Source organism: Mandrillus leucophaeus, unplaced genomic scaffold, assembly GCF_000951045.1.
Source record: "Mandrillus leucophaeus isolate KB7577 unplaced genomic scaffold, Mleu.le_1.0 Scaffold240, whole genome shotgun sequence".
In the NCBI taxonomy this organism is placed as follows: domain Eukaryota; kingdom Metazoa; phylum Chordata; class Mammalia; order Primates; family Cercopithecidae; genus Mandrillus; species Mandrillus leucophaeus.
The window spans coordinates 1594716-1607680 of NW_012102477.1; the positions used below are offsets into that span (position 1 = coordinate 1594716).

A 12965-nucleotide genomic window follows, 5' to 3' on the forward strand; every position below is an offset into this window, starting at 1 on the left:
CCAGGCCCCCCAGGTCGGGTGGGTGGCAGTGGCCACGCATCACAGTCACCCGTCGGCCCTGGGTGATGGCGCGGCTGCGGCAGCCCATGCGGGCCTGGTCTCGGCAGGTCCAATACACCTTCTCCCCGGCTGCCTTCTCCCGCCGGTAGAGGAAGGACTCATACACGAGGAAGCTGCCCCCCAGGGGCGTCTTCAGGAACTCAGGGCCTCCTGGGGAGGTTCGGGAGGCAGTTAAGAGAGGAGGCAGGGGCTGGGCAGGCCTGATCCCACTCCCTTCCCTCCCTGGGCCTCTGATGGCCAAAGAGTCAAGGCGGGGCCAGCGAGCCCCAGAGGAAGGCGGCTCACCAGGGTCTGCATCCACGTCCTGGTCCTCATCCGGGGATCCTTCTGGGGCTTGCGGCTGGGTTGGCAGCTCCTGGTCTTCGACCTTCGCTCGCTTTCTGGGCCGGGGCGTGGTGAGAGTCAGGGGACCAGGACCGCTGTGGTAGAGCAGACTATCCACACCTCGGAGCAGCGTGTCCACTTGGCTCCCAGGGCCGTCCTGCCCAGCCTGCAGTGTCTCCGTGGCCTTCTCCTGCTGCCGCCGGGCTTCCAGGCCCTCCATATCGGGAGGGTGGCAGTGGCCACGCATCACGGTCACCCGCTGTCCCTGGGTGATGGCCCGGCTCCGGCAGCTGTGCAGTGCGTGGTCCCGGCAGGTCCAATACACCTTGTCCGCGACAGCCTTCTCCCGCTTGTAGAGGAACGACTCATGTACCAGGAAGCTGCCCCCGTAGCACGTCCTCAGGAACTCGAGGGGCTGGGCCTGTCCTGGAGAAGGGACCCAAGTGGTCACAACCACCAGGGGTGGGGAGAAGCCCAGGAGTGGCAGCCACTGCAGACTCTGGGGGCTGACATGGGCCTTTCTCCTTTAAGGCTGAAATTTACCCTGGCTTCCTGAGCCAGATATGCCAGAGCCCCCAAGCCCATTCCCATGGAACCCCTACACCAAGCAACCCGGAGGGGAGTCTCATTCCTCTCCTAGCAGCCAGGGAGGCCGCCCCAGCTCAGGCCTGTTAAATGTTGCATCAAGATCACACCTGGAGGGGCCAACCTGGACTCGGACTCAGTGGTCTCTGCTGTCTGTCACTCCTGCTCATGCATTTTTTTTTAGGGTTTGTTTAAATAATCTACCCATTTTTGAATAAAACACACAAGTTATAATACACTCAAATGGTTCCAAAAGATCACAGTGAAAAATAAGTCTCCCTGTTCCCTGCCCTTCCCTTCCCGCCCCAGGTGCCCAGGGCAGGGGCCACCTCAGATCCTTAAAGCTGTGTCAGGAGGCACCTGGCCTCCTTGAACCCAAGCCCATCTCCTAGTTACTGGTAATAAAACAGCCAGAACTCCCATTTGCAACTTGCTAAGCCCCAAATGTGTAATTTACACAGCAATCTAGGTTATCACAGCCAGCTTAAGATAAAACTCCTGAAACTCCAGAAATGAGGTCAATTTTCTAAGGCCACAGAGCTACCATCAGGTGGGGCTGGAATTTGAACCTATGACCCAAAACCCAAGACTCTCCCACCAGACTTTTTTTTTTTTTTTGAGACAGAGTCTCGCCCCACCACCTAGGCTGGAGTACAATGGCGTGACCTTGCCTCACTGTAACCTCTGCCTCCCGGGTTCAAGCGATTCGTCTGCCTTGGCCTCCCGACTACCTGGGATTACAGGCGGCCGCCACCATGCCCAGTTAATTTCTTTTTTTCTTTTTTTTTGAGATGGAGTCTCACTCTGTCCCCCAGGCTGGAGTGCAGTGGCACGATCTCGGCTGACTGCAAGCTCTGCCTCCCAGGTTCATGCCATTCTCCTGTCTCAGCCTCCCGAGTAGCTGGGACTACAGGTGCCCACCACCACGCCCGGCTGATTTTCTAATTTTTTATTTTTTAGTAGGGACGGGGTTTCACCGTGTTAGCCAGGATGGTCTCAATCTCCTGACCTCGTGATATGCCCACCTCAGCCTCCTAAAGTGCTGGGATTATAGGCGTGAGCCACTGCGCCCAGCCTCGCCCAGCTAATTTTTTGTATGTTTAGTAGAGACGCGGTTTCAATATGTTGGCCAGGCTGGTCTTGATCTCTTGACCTCATGATTCATCCGCCTCAGCCTCCCAAAGTGCTGGGATTAGAGGCGTGAGCCACTGCACCCAGCCTAGGTGTTTTTCCTGAACTTAATGGACACCAGAATCGCCCGAGAACCAGATAACATTCTGATTTGTTTTTGAGACAGGGTCTCACTCTCTTGTCCAGGCTGGAGGACAGTGGTGTGATTCTGGCTCACTGCAGCCTCAATCTCCCTGGCTTAAGTGATCCTCCCACCTCAGTCTCACAAGTGGCTGGGACCACAGGCGCACTACGACAGCTGGCTGATTTTTTGTACATATGGGGTCTCACTGTATTGGCCAGGCTGGTCTTGAACTCCTGGGCTCAAGCGATCCTCCTGCCCCCAGCCTCCCAAAGTGCTAGGATTATAGGCATGACCACTGTGCCCAGCCCACATTTACATATATCTATTTTTTCTTTTTTTATCTGAGACAGAGTCTTGCTCTGTCGCCCAGTCTGGAGTGCAGTGGCACAATCTTGGCTCACTGCAACCTCTGCCTCCCGGGTCCAACCGATTCTCTTGCCTCAGCATCCCGAATAGCTGGGATTACAGGCATCTGCCACCACGCCTGGCTAATTTTTTATTTTTAGTAGAGGTGGTCATGTTGGACCATGTTGGTCAGCCTGGTCTCGAATTCCTGAGCTCAGATGATCCACCTGCCTGGGCCTCCCAAAGTGCTGAGATTACAGGCGTGAGCCACTGCGCCCAGTCACATTTTTATATACATACTTTTTTTTTTTTTTTTTTTAAGGATGAAGTCTCGCTCTGTCACCCAGGCTGGAATGCAGTGGAGCGATCTGGGCTCACCGCAACCTCTGCCTCCTGGGTTCAAGTAAGTCTCCTGCCTCAGCCTCCTGAGTAGCTGGGATTACAGGCATCCACCACCACACCCCGCTAAGTTTTGTATTTTTAGTAGAGACGGGGTTTCACCATGTTGATCAGGCTGGTCTCGAACTCCTGACCTCATGATCCGTCCGCCTTGGCCTCCCAAAGTGCTGGGATTACAGGCATGAGCCACTGCGCCCGGCCACATTTATATTTTTAAAAGTCATTTTAGCTTCGAGTACATTTTAAAAGACCCCGTGGGACCCCACATTTCTATTTGGGCTCAGGAAGGGCCCTTGGGTCCCCTGCCCCAAGTGGACATGGCAGGGGGGTGGACTGTACTCACCCAGCCCCAGGATCGAACGCTTCTTGGGCGGCAGGCTCAGCAGTGACAGGGCTCGGGGTCCCTCATCCTCCTCCGGGGCTGGCTTGCTCAGCACCAGCCCAGGAGTGGGCTCTGGCTCTGGCTCTGGCTCCTCAAGGCACTGCCAAGGGCCCACCCCCTCCAGTGGCTCCTCCACTGGGCCTCCAGGGCCCTCAGGACCCTGGGGCTCTCCCAAGCCCTCTGGCAGGGCCAGGCTGGGCAGCTTCTCTCTCTGGCGCCGGGCCTCCAGGCCTTGCTCATCGGGCACATGGCAGTGGCCCCGCATCACTGTGGCCCGCAGGCCTCGGGTGATGGCCCGGCCCCGGCAGCCCAGCTCAGCATGCTGGCGGCACTTCCAGTACACCTTGTCCCCCACAGCCTTCTCCTGCTTGTACAGGAAGGACTCCAGCACCAGGAGGCGGCCCCCGAATGGTGTCCTCAGGAACTCCAGGGACTGAGGGGCTGCTGGGGGAAGGGGAGGGCTGGGTTAGCTAACCTAAAGCCAAGCTCCAGGTCGCAGGCACAGAGGAGAGCCAGGGAGGACGTGGGGGTTCTGAGTGTGGCAGGTGCCTTCTCCTGCTCCCAAGCAAGAAGCCCAGACTCTCAGGGCTGGTTTTTATTTTGGGGGTGGTAGTGGATGTTTTTAGGGAGCTGAAGGAATTCTGCACATCACTGCAACTCCCATGAGCTCCAGGAGGCCCTGGTACCTGAGTGTGATCTTCACACCAGCCTGGGACAGGCTCAGGATCAGAGACCAGGAGGCTCAGCTGGGAACAAGGACAAGACACTGTGCTAGAAGTGGGGTGTGCAGGGCCTGCTGTGAGCACTGGAACCCACAGGGTGGCTGGGCAGGGGCAGCAGGCCACACCTCACCTGTGTCCAGCTTGCTGCACTTCTGTTCAGGCATCTGCAGGGCTGACTGGACCACCCTTCCCTGCTCCTCGACTGGCAGGATCTGCAAGGTGCTGGCGAGGGTGGCAGGGCCAGCCATCTCCAGGGAAAGGACGCAGTGCACTTCCTGGGGCTTGGAGCCCACCCCATCCTCATCTTGGTTGGAGGCTGTGAGCAGGACCAGTTTGGAGAACTTCCTGGGCTTCCTGGGGGCTGCCGGGACGACGTCCGTGGCTGGCTCGGGGGATGGCTCCTGGCCAGCCTTCACGCTCTCGCCCTCCTGCTCGCTGGGCTCGGGCAGGGGCATCCCTGGACCCAGGGCCTGTCCCTCAGGCCACGCTCAGCCCCCAGCAGGTGGATTTCTCCTACTCCCAGGCAAGCAACCTGGAGTTCAGCGGTTCCGTCCTAAGGAAGGAAGCAAAATCCCGTCAGTGGAGGAAGCCCTTGGGGGGCTCTAGACGCGGCTCTGGGAGGGAGGTGGGCAGATGGGGCTGCCTCACTGCTCGCTAGAGCCAAGGCTGGCGGGGGCCCTGATGGAACTAGGCTTCTGTTCTGCCAGTTCCTCTCCTGGCAGCCTTGGATATGTCACCCCCATCTAACCCCATCTGGAAAATGTGCACAGTAAACACTCTCCACAAGGGGCCATCAGAGTGACTAATGGACTAAGAGCCCAGCCACTACCGAAGGGCCTCCCACGTTCTGAGCATAGAAGAAGGGTTTCCACCTGCATTTCCAGTACCCCCTCCAGCCCCTACATTATGACGGCAGGACATTTTTTTTTTTTTGAAACGGAGTCTCTCTCTGTCGCCCAGGCTGGAGTGCAGTGGCTGGATCTCGGCTCACTGCAAGCTCCACCTCCTGGGTTCACTCCATTCTCCTGCCTCAGCCTCCCAAGTAGCTGGGACTACAGGCGCCCGCCACCTTGCCCGGCTAATTTTTTTTGTATTTTTAGTAGAGACGGGGTTTTACCGCATTAGCCAGCATGGTCTCGATCTCCTGACCTCGTGATCTGCCCACCTCAACCTCCCAAAGTGCTGGGATTACAGGCTTGAGCCACCGCACCCGGCCCAGGACATTCTTACTGACCCAGTTATAGATGAGGACAGTGAGGCACAGACAACTGTGGGAGGCGGAAACCTGAGACCCGTTTCTGCTCAGATGCCCAAGGACTTGCTAGGACCTTTTTGGAAACCACGCGCTTCACCAGGACACCGGGCACCTGTCTCCGGAGCATGGGCCTCGCACACAGAGCCCTTCCAGAGGACAGTGCTGCACCTTGGCCTGGGAGGCAGAAAGCCCTTTCTGGGCTCGGGCAGCCCCAGTCCCTATACTGTCCTGGAGGCCCCAGGCCACCCCTGCTTCGGGAGATACCAGGGCCCCAGTGTGGCAGCTACCTTGTGCCCGAGCTGTTGCTGTTGCTGCCTCGGCTGGTCGGGGACGGGGCTGCGGTGGCGTCTGGAGAATCCCCAGGTCACCACGGGTTCCAGTCTGGAAAGGCAGAAAGGGCAGATAATGGGGAACCGGGCAGGGCTGAGGGGGGGGGTCCTGGGGGCAGTCAGTGGCAGTCACAGTGTGGGGTGGGGCTTTTTGTGTGGGGAAAAGAGGGATCAGATTGTTACTGTGTCTATGTAGAAAAGGAAGACATAAGAAACTCCATTTTGATCTGTACTAAGAAAAATTGTTCTGCTTTTAGATGCCATTAATCTGTAACTTTAACCCCAACCCTGTGCTCACAGAAACATGTGGCGTATTGAATCAAGGTTTAAGGGATTTAGGGCTGTGCAGGATGTGCCTTGTTAACAATATGTTTGCAGGCAGTGTGCCTACTAAAAGTCATCACCATTCTCCATTCTCAATTAACCAGGGACACAATGCTTTGTGGAAAGCCGCAGGGACCTCTGCCCAAGAAAGCCTAGGTATTGTCCAAGGTTTCCCCGCACTGAGACAGCCTGAGATGTGGCCTCTGGGAAAGGAAAGACCTTACATTCCCCCAGCCCAACACCTGTGAAGGGTCTGTGCTGAGGAGGAAGAGTGAGAGGGAGACTTCTTTGCAGCTGAGATAAAAGGAACGTTTCTGTCTCCTGCTCATCCCTGGGAATGGAATGTCTCGGTGTAAAGCCGACCATTCATTCTATTCTGATATAGGAGAAAATCGCCCAGTGGCTGGAAGCAAGATACACTGGCCGTAATACTGCTGTTACTCTTTGCTACACTGGGATGTTCGTGTAAAGCGAAACATAAATCTGGCCTACGTGCACATCCAGACACAGTACCTTTCCTTGAACTTATTCATGATACAGATTCCTTTGCTCACGTTTCCCTGCTGACCTTCTCCCCACCATCATGCTGTTGCCCTGCCACACTCCCCTCGCCAAGATAGTAAAAATAGTGACCCATAAATACTGAGGGAACTCGGAGACCAGCGCCAGTGTGGGTCCTCGCACGTTGAGTGCCCATCTCCTGGGCCCATTGTTCTTTCTCTATACTTTGTCTCTGTGTCTTATTTCTTTTCTCAGTCTCTCATCTCCACCTGATGAGAAATACCCACAGGTGTGGAGGGGCAGGCCTCCTTCACCTGGCACCCAATGTGGGGCACGAATCCACGACCCTGAGATTAAGAGTCGCATACTCTACTGAGCTAGCTGGGCAATTCTTTTTTAGATGACCAGTTTGGCCACAATTATAACATTTTCCCCTAAATGTTCTAACTTGTCCTCCTAAAGTGACTCCAGTCATTGCTTGAGCCATTAGCATAGCCTTATGCATGGCTCCTCCAGTCCTATTACAAGCCTTCACTTACTCTGTAATTACATCAACTCCTGCTGACCACTGGAATCTAATCTCTCATATAAAGGGAGTTGGGTCCATATTGTTTAACTCCTTCCTTCATGTCTTTTAACATTTTCATGGTGAAAGGTTCATATCTAGCATTAGCCACCGCAGGTGCTCCTGCTGGAGCCCCTTCCCCGGCCAGTACCGATTGTAAAACTACCAGGAACTGCCATGCCTCAAGACCTCCGTTTTCTAACTTCATCAAAGACCGCATGCAGTGTGCTACCGTGTCCACTAGGTGGTGCTGGTGGATTAAGTCTCATAGTGGGCGGCTGAGGATACAGCGCCGCGCCCCGTGGTGCTGATGGACAAACCACCACTGCCGTGGGTTGCTTGGATGATGCCGTGCTATTTGGCGTGGCACACACCGCTTGAGGTCTGTATTGAACCTCTGGAGGCGGCCAAAACTGAGGCTCGGCTGGCTGCCAGTATTCATAAGCTAGCCACGGTTGGGTTTTATTTTCTACTGGCTGATACTGTGGATACCGTGTCTGGATTGGCTTTGCTGAGACAGAGACTCTATCCTTTTCTACTTGATTTTCTCTTGGGGTTTGTACTTGTCTAACCTGCATTTGAGGTTGTAATGTTACAGGTATCTGAACCGCGGGAGGAAGAGTTGGCCATCGTGGTTTAGGCTCCGACGGCCCCAGTGATTCTGGAGCTTTCCCCCCAATTTTGATGATTCAGGATATATTACCTCCTGTAATTGATTGTAGTCAACATGGCTTTATAGCCAATTGACATTCCGGATTTGTATCTTCATAGGCCATTAATTCTACAATGGCCTTTCGGGCGTTATCATCTGTAGTAGATTTTTGAGCGGTATCTTGCAATCTTGCCAGGGTAGGGCTCTTTAGAGCCTTGTCTAATTGAATTAAAAGACGGGCAGGTGGTTCCTGGTTCCATGAATTTTTTCCCAGGCCCTGAGGCAAATCACCCTTACTTGTTTAAGTCAACATTTTGCGTTCACGAGCCATTACAGACTCTGCTGCATATTTACAATGTGAACTTTCCATTCCTTTCTCGAATTCTGTCCCTGCCTCTTCTTCACAATCTATTACACAGCTTTCAGGCGCATCAGAAGCTGGAATGCTGTCTTCTCCTGTTTGAACCAGTTCTAAAGCTGCTTTAATAATGGCCCAATCATTCCATACTGTAAGTGGGGTTATTTTACCTTTCCTATTTGCTTGTTTTAATCTTTGCCAATTTTTTCCCAATCTTTTAGATCTAAATTTGTTCTGGAAACCATGGGCAGAATTGTTCTCTTGTTTGAATGAGCATAATTAGATTTTCTGCAGAGGCTCTAACTGAACCCCTAAGTCACCATGGGTGCCTGGAGAGGCAGAACGGGCAGATAATGAGGAACCAGGCAGGGCTGGGGTGGGGGCCTGGGGGCAGTCAGTGGCAGTCATGGTGTGGGGTGGGCTCTTTGGGGCAACCGAGTGTGGGCAGATGGTGGGGTCTTTCCCACCTCAGCCTCGAATTGAGACTGCAGTCCCCTGACATTTTTAGCGTCCTCACCCCCACCTCACATGTTACAGTTCCAATTCCCACGGGTCTCCCACTTTGCTCCAAAGTTCCCTGGCCTGGGGCCCCACATTCCGCTCTGGAAGGCCTGGTCGGTTTCAGGGACAACATAGACGGGAGTGGCTCCTTAACTCCATTAAGGCTCCGTCCCCAGGAAATCACAGGTACCAGGAGGGCCAATCCCTCGGGCGAACACTTCCCACTTCTGTTTATAGGGCTTCCAAGACCCATGTGCTTCAACAGATCTGGAAAAATTTCCAATACAAGAAAAGGCCCTGGCCATCGGCTTGTGGAAGGTTGAAGACCCCTTCCCACTCTTGCCCTTTTAAGCTCTTGGGTGGTAGATCCTGACCCAGCACCACTCCGCCCATTAAAGTCCACAGGCCCCTTGGCAACCGGGCTTTGTCTCCACTTGCCTGACCAACAGTGTGGCAGGAGCGCAGGGTACACATTCCCACACTTCACGGGCCAGGGCCCTGAGTCTGCAGGGAAGGCAGCTGTAGGAGAGGTCACGTGCAGGGCACCACCACATTCGGGGAGACCACCTTGTACCCTCCAGCCCAGCAGTCTATTAACTGCCTGCAGACATGAAGGAACCGGGGGACCCCACAGAACCTGACCACCGGGGGACTCCTATTATTGTAAGCCAGTAAGATCATGCGTCGTATGCTACACAACAATAGCGGATACGCTTGGCAAGTAAGTGACTCTAGTGGGTTCCGACTTTTTACTTTTTTGAGACAGGGTCTCGCTCTGTTGCCCAGGCTAAGTGCAGTGGCACCATCTCAGCTCACTGCAACCTCCACCTCCTGGGTTTCAAGCTATTCTGCTGCCTCAGGCTCCCAAGTAGCTGTGATTACAGTTGCCTGCCAACATGCCTGGCTAACTTTTGTATTTTTTGGTAGATATGGGGTTTCACCATGTTGGCCACACTGGTCTCAAACTCATGACCTCAAGTGATCCACCTGCCTCAGCCTCCCAAAGTGCAGGAGTTACAGATGTGAGCCACTACACCCGGCCAATTCTGGCTTTTTGATAGATGGAATAATACAAATGGTTATGAAATATCTGACATAAAACCATTTGTGAGCTCGAATGCCATGCTACGCTACACAAACGCCACATCCCCCAGATGGGTGCATATAAAGGGCTAGTAACGAAGGAAACAAAAATATGAAGTAGAAGGGACACCAAAGGAGAATTATGCATTTTAAAACATCTCCACTGGCCAGGCGTGGTGGCTTGCCCCTGTAATCCCAGCACTTTGGGAGACCGAGGCGGGCAGATCACCTGAGGTCAGAAGTTCGAGACCAGCCTGGCCAACACAGAGAAGCCCGTCTGTACTAAAAATACAAAAATGAGCCAGGCATGGTGGCAGGCACCTCTAATCCCAGCTACTCGAGAGGCTGAGGCAGGAGAATCGCTTGAACCAGAAGGCGGAGGTTGCAGTGAGCAGAGATCACACCCCTGCACTCCAGGCTGGGCAATAGAGCGAGACTCCATCTCAAAAATAAAAATAAAAATAAAGCAGCCTTTTCACAAGATGGCGCCGAAAGCAAAGAAGGAAGCTCTGCCCCTCGTAAACCCAAAGTCAAAGCGAAGGCTTTAGAGACCAAGAAGGCAGGGTTGAAAGGTGTCCACAGCCACCAAAAAAAAGATCACCCACCTTCTGGCAGCCCAAGACACTGCGACTCCAGAGGCAGCCCAGATATCCTCAGAAGAGCCCCCGGGAGAAACAAGCTTGACCACTCTGCGATCATCAATTTCCCACTGACCACTGAGTCCGCCATGAAGAAAACAGAAGACAACACCACACTGTGTTCACTGTGGACGTTAAAGTTCACAAGTGCCAGATCACACAGGCTGGGAAGCAGCTCTGGGATATGGATGTGGCCACAGTCAACACCCCGACTCGGCCTGATGGAGAGAAGGCATGTGTTCAACTGGCTCCTGATTACGTTGCTTTGGGTGTTGCCAACAAAACTGAGATCATCTAAACTGAGCCTAGCCAGCTAATTCTAAATATATGTATATCTTTTCACCATTAAAAAAAAAAAAAAACTGCAACATATGACATGCCAGCCACAAGGGGACAAACACTGTCCAATTCCACTTGTATGAGGTCCCCATCGCGGTCAAACTCATGGGGACAGAAAATAGAATGGGGGTGCCAGGGGCCGGGGAATGAGGAGTGAATGTTTCACGAGGACAAAGCAGCAGTTGGGGAAGATGAAAAGGTTCTGGAGACGAACAGTGGTGACGGCTGCACAATGAATGTACACCACTGACCTGAACACTTCAACATCGAGCTCAGTGAGAGCAGCTGCTCACAAAGACCAAGGGTTGCAGGATGCAATTTACATGAATGACCAATATGGTAAATTTTACGTCATGTATATTTTACCACACACACACGAGCCATCTGTAACAAACTATACGCAAAACACCCCATTTCCCTAACATTATCAGTGAACAAGGTTCTCCATACAAGGTAGATTTTCTAGTAACTAAAGTTATCCCTCTATGATTCAGAATCATATGATTTTTATCTGATTCAAAATTTACCCATTTAGGATGGATTTTTTTTTTTTTGAACTCTGTCGCCCAGTCTCCCAGGCGGGAGTGCAGTGGCACGATCTCAGTTCACTGCAACCTCTGCCTCCCGGGTTCAAGTGATTCTCCTGCCTCAGCCTCCTGAGTAGCTGGGACTACAGACGCGTGCCACCACGTCCAGCTAATTTTTGTATTTTTTAGTAGAGATGGGGTTTCCCCATATTGGCCAGTCTAGTCTCGAACTTCTGACCTCATGATCTGCCCACCTTGGCCTCCCAAAGTGCTGGGATTACAGGTGTGAGCCACCGTGCCCGGCCAGAATGGACACCTTTTGCTTTTTATTTTAGTGGCAGGATTTCACTATGGCCCAAACTGGAGTATGGTGGTGCGATCACTGCAGCCTCTGCCTCCCAGGTTCAAGCCATCTTCCCACCTCCGCATCCAGAGTAGCTGAGACTACAGGCGCACACTACCATGCCTGGCTAATTTTTGTACTCTTTGTAGAGATGGGGTTTTCTCATGTTGCCCAGCCTGGTTTTTTAATTTAAATTAAAAAAAATTTTTGGTAGCAACAAGGTCTTGCTATGTTTCCAGGTTGGTCTTGAACTCCTGGGCTCAAGCGATCCTCCCAGCTCAGCCTCCCAAGCACAGGATGGATGCCTTTATAAGCTCTTCTCATCCTCTTCCCTGTCCAGGGAAAGGGAGCATCCGTCCTCCCTCTGGCTTTAGAAGCGTCTCTACCAGCTCCCCGATGCACCCCTCCCTGTTTTGCTTCCCTGTCTCCAGAGCTATTGTACCTCTGCTCTTTTACCTCCACTGGGCTTGTCAAGGTACTTAGGTTATTTTTTTTAGGACACAGGAGATCTGACAAAAACTCCTCCCTCCCTCAGCCACCCAAATGTGCAGCGCGCCACTTCCTTCTCACCTCGGCCGCCTTCGGGCTGCCCCCAGCTCTACTGACATCACCCTCCTCTGAGGCCACTGTGCAGGTGGGACCAGCTTGGTCATTCCACCAGTCACAGTCTCCCTCACACACACCTGCCCCAGCCTGGGGCTGGCCTTCAGGGAAGAGAGTCCTCTGTGTGAGGCGACACAACCCAAAATGTGGTCTATTCAAACAGTGGGATATTACTCAGCAAATTAAAAAGAAATGATGTTCTGATACACGTTACACGCAGCCAGTCACAAAGATCCAGTGTCACACGATTCAACTGACATGAAGTGTCCAGAATGGGCCAATCTATGGAGACAGAAAGCTGACGGATAGATGCTTAGGGTTGGGAGGGACCGAGAGATTGGGAGTGATGGCTGAGGGGTCTGGGGTTCCTTTCTAGGGTGATAAAAATGTCTTAAAATTGGCTGGGCGAGATGGCTCATGCCTGTAATCCCAGCACCTTGGGAGGCTGAGGCAGGCAGATCACCAGGTCAGGAAATCGAGACCATCCTGGCTAACACGGTTGAAACCCCATCTCTCTAAAAATACAAAAAATTAGCTGGGCGTGGTAGCGGATGCCTGTAGTCCCAGCTACTCCGGAGGCTGAGGCAGGACAATGGCCTGAACCCAGGAGGTGGAGCTTGCAGTGAGCCGAGATTGCGTCACTGTACTCCAGCCTGGGAGACACAGCGAGACTCTGTCTAAAAAAAAAGTCCTAACACTGATGGCAGTGATGCTTGTACAACTTTCTGAATATATTAAAAGCAGTGAATTGTAGACTTTAGATGGAGAAATTGTACGGTATGTAAGTTATACCTCAGAAAGGTTACTGAAAAGCAATCCCTGGCTGGGCGCGGTGCCTCACGCCTGTAATCCCAGCACTTCGGGAGGCCGAGGCA

At 53.1% G+C, this 12965-nt stretch overlaps 1 protein-coding gene across 1 annotated transcript in view; it reads right to left on the reverse strand.

The window, feature by feature from the left end:
• FLYWCH1 (FLYWCH-type zinc finger 1) overlaps positions 1-12965 on the reverse strand; it is a 35181-nt gene that overhangs the window by 6816 nt on the left and 15400 nt on the right. The window contains 4 exon segments of the mRNA XM_011982651.1: positions 1-210; positions 346-810; positions 3312-3791; positions 4203-4625. Coding sequence (XP_011838041.1) covers positions 1-210; positions 346-810; positions 3312-3791; positions 4203-4527 — 1480 coding nt within the window. The 5' untranslated portion in view covers positions 4528-4625.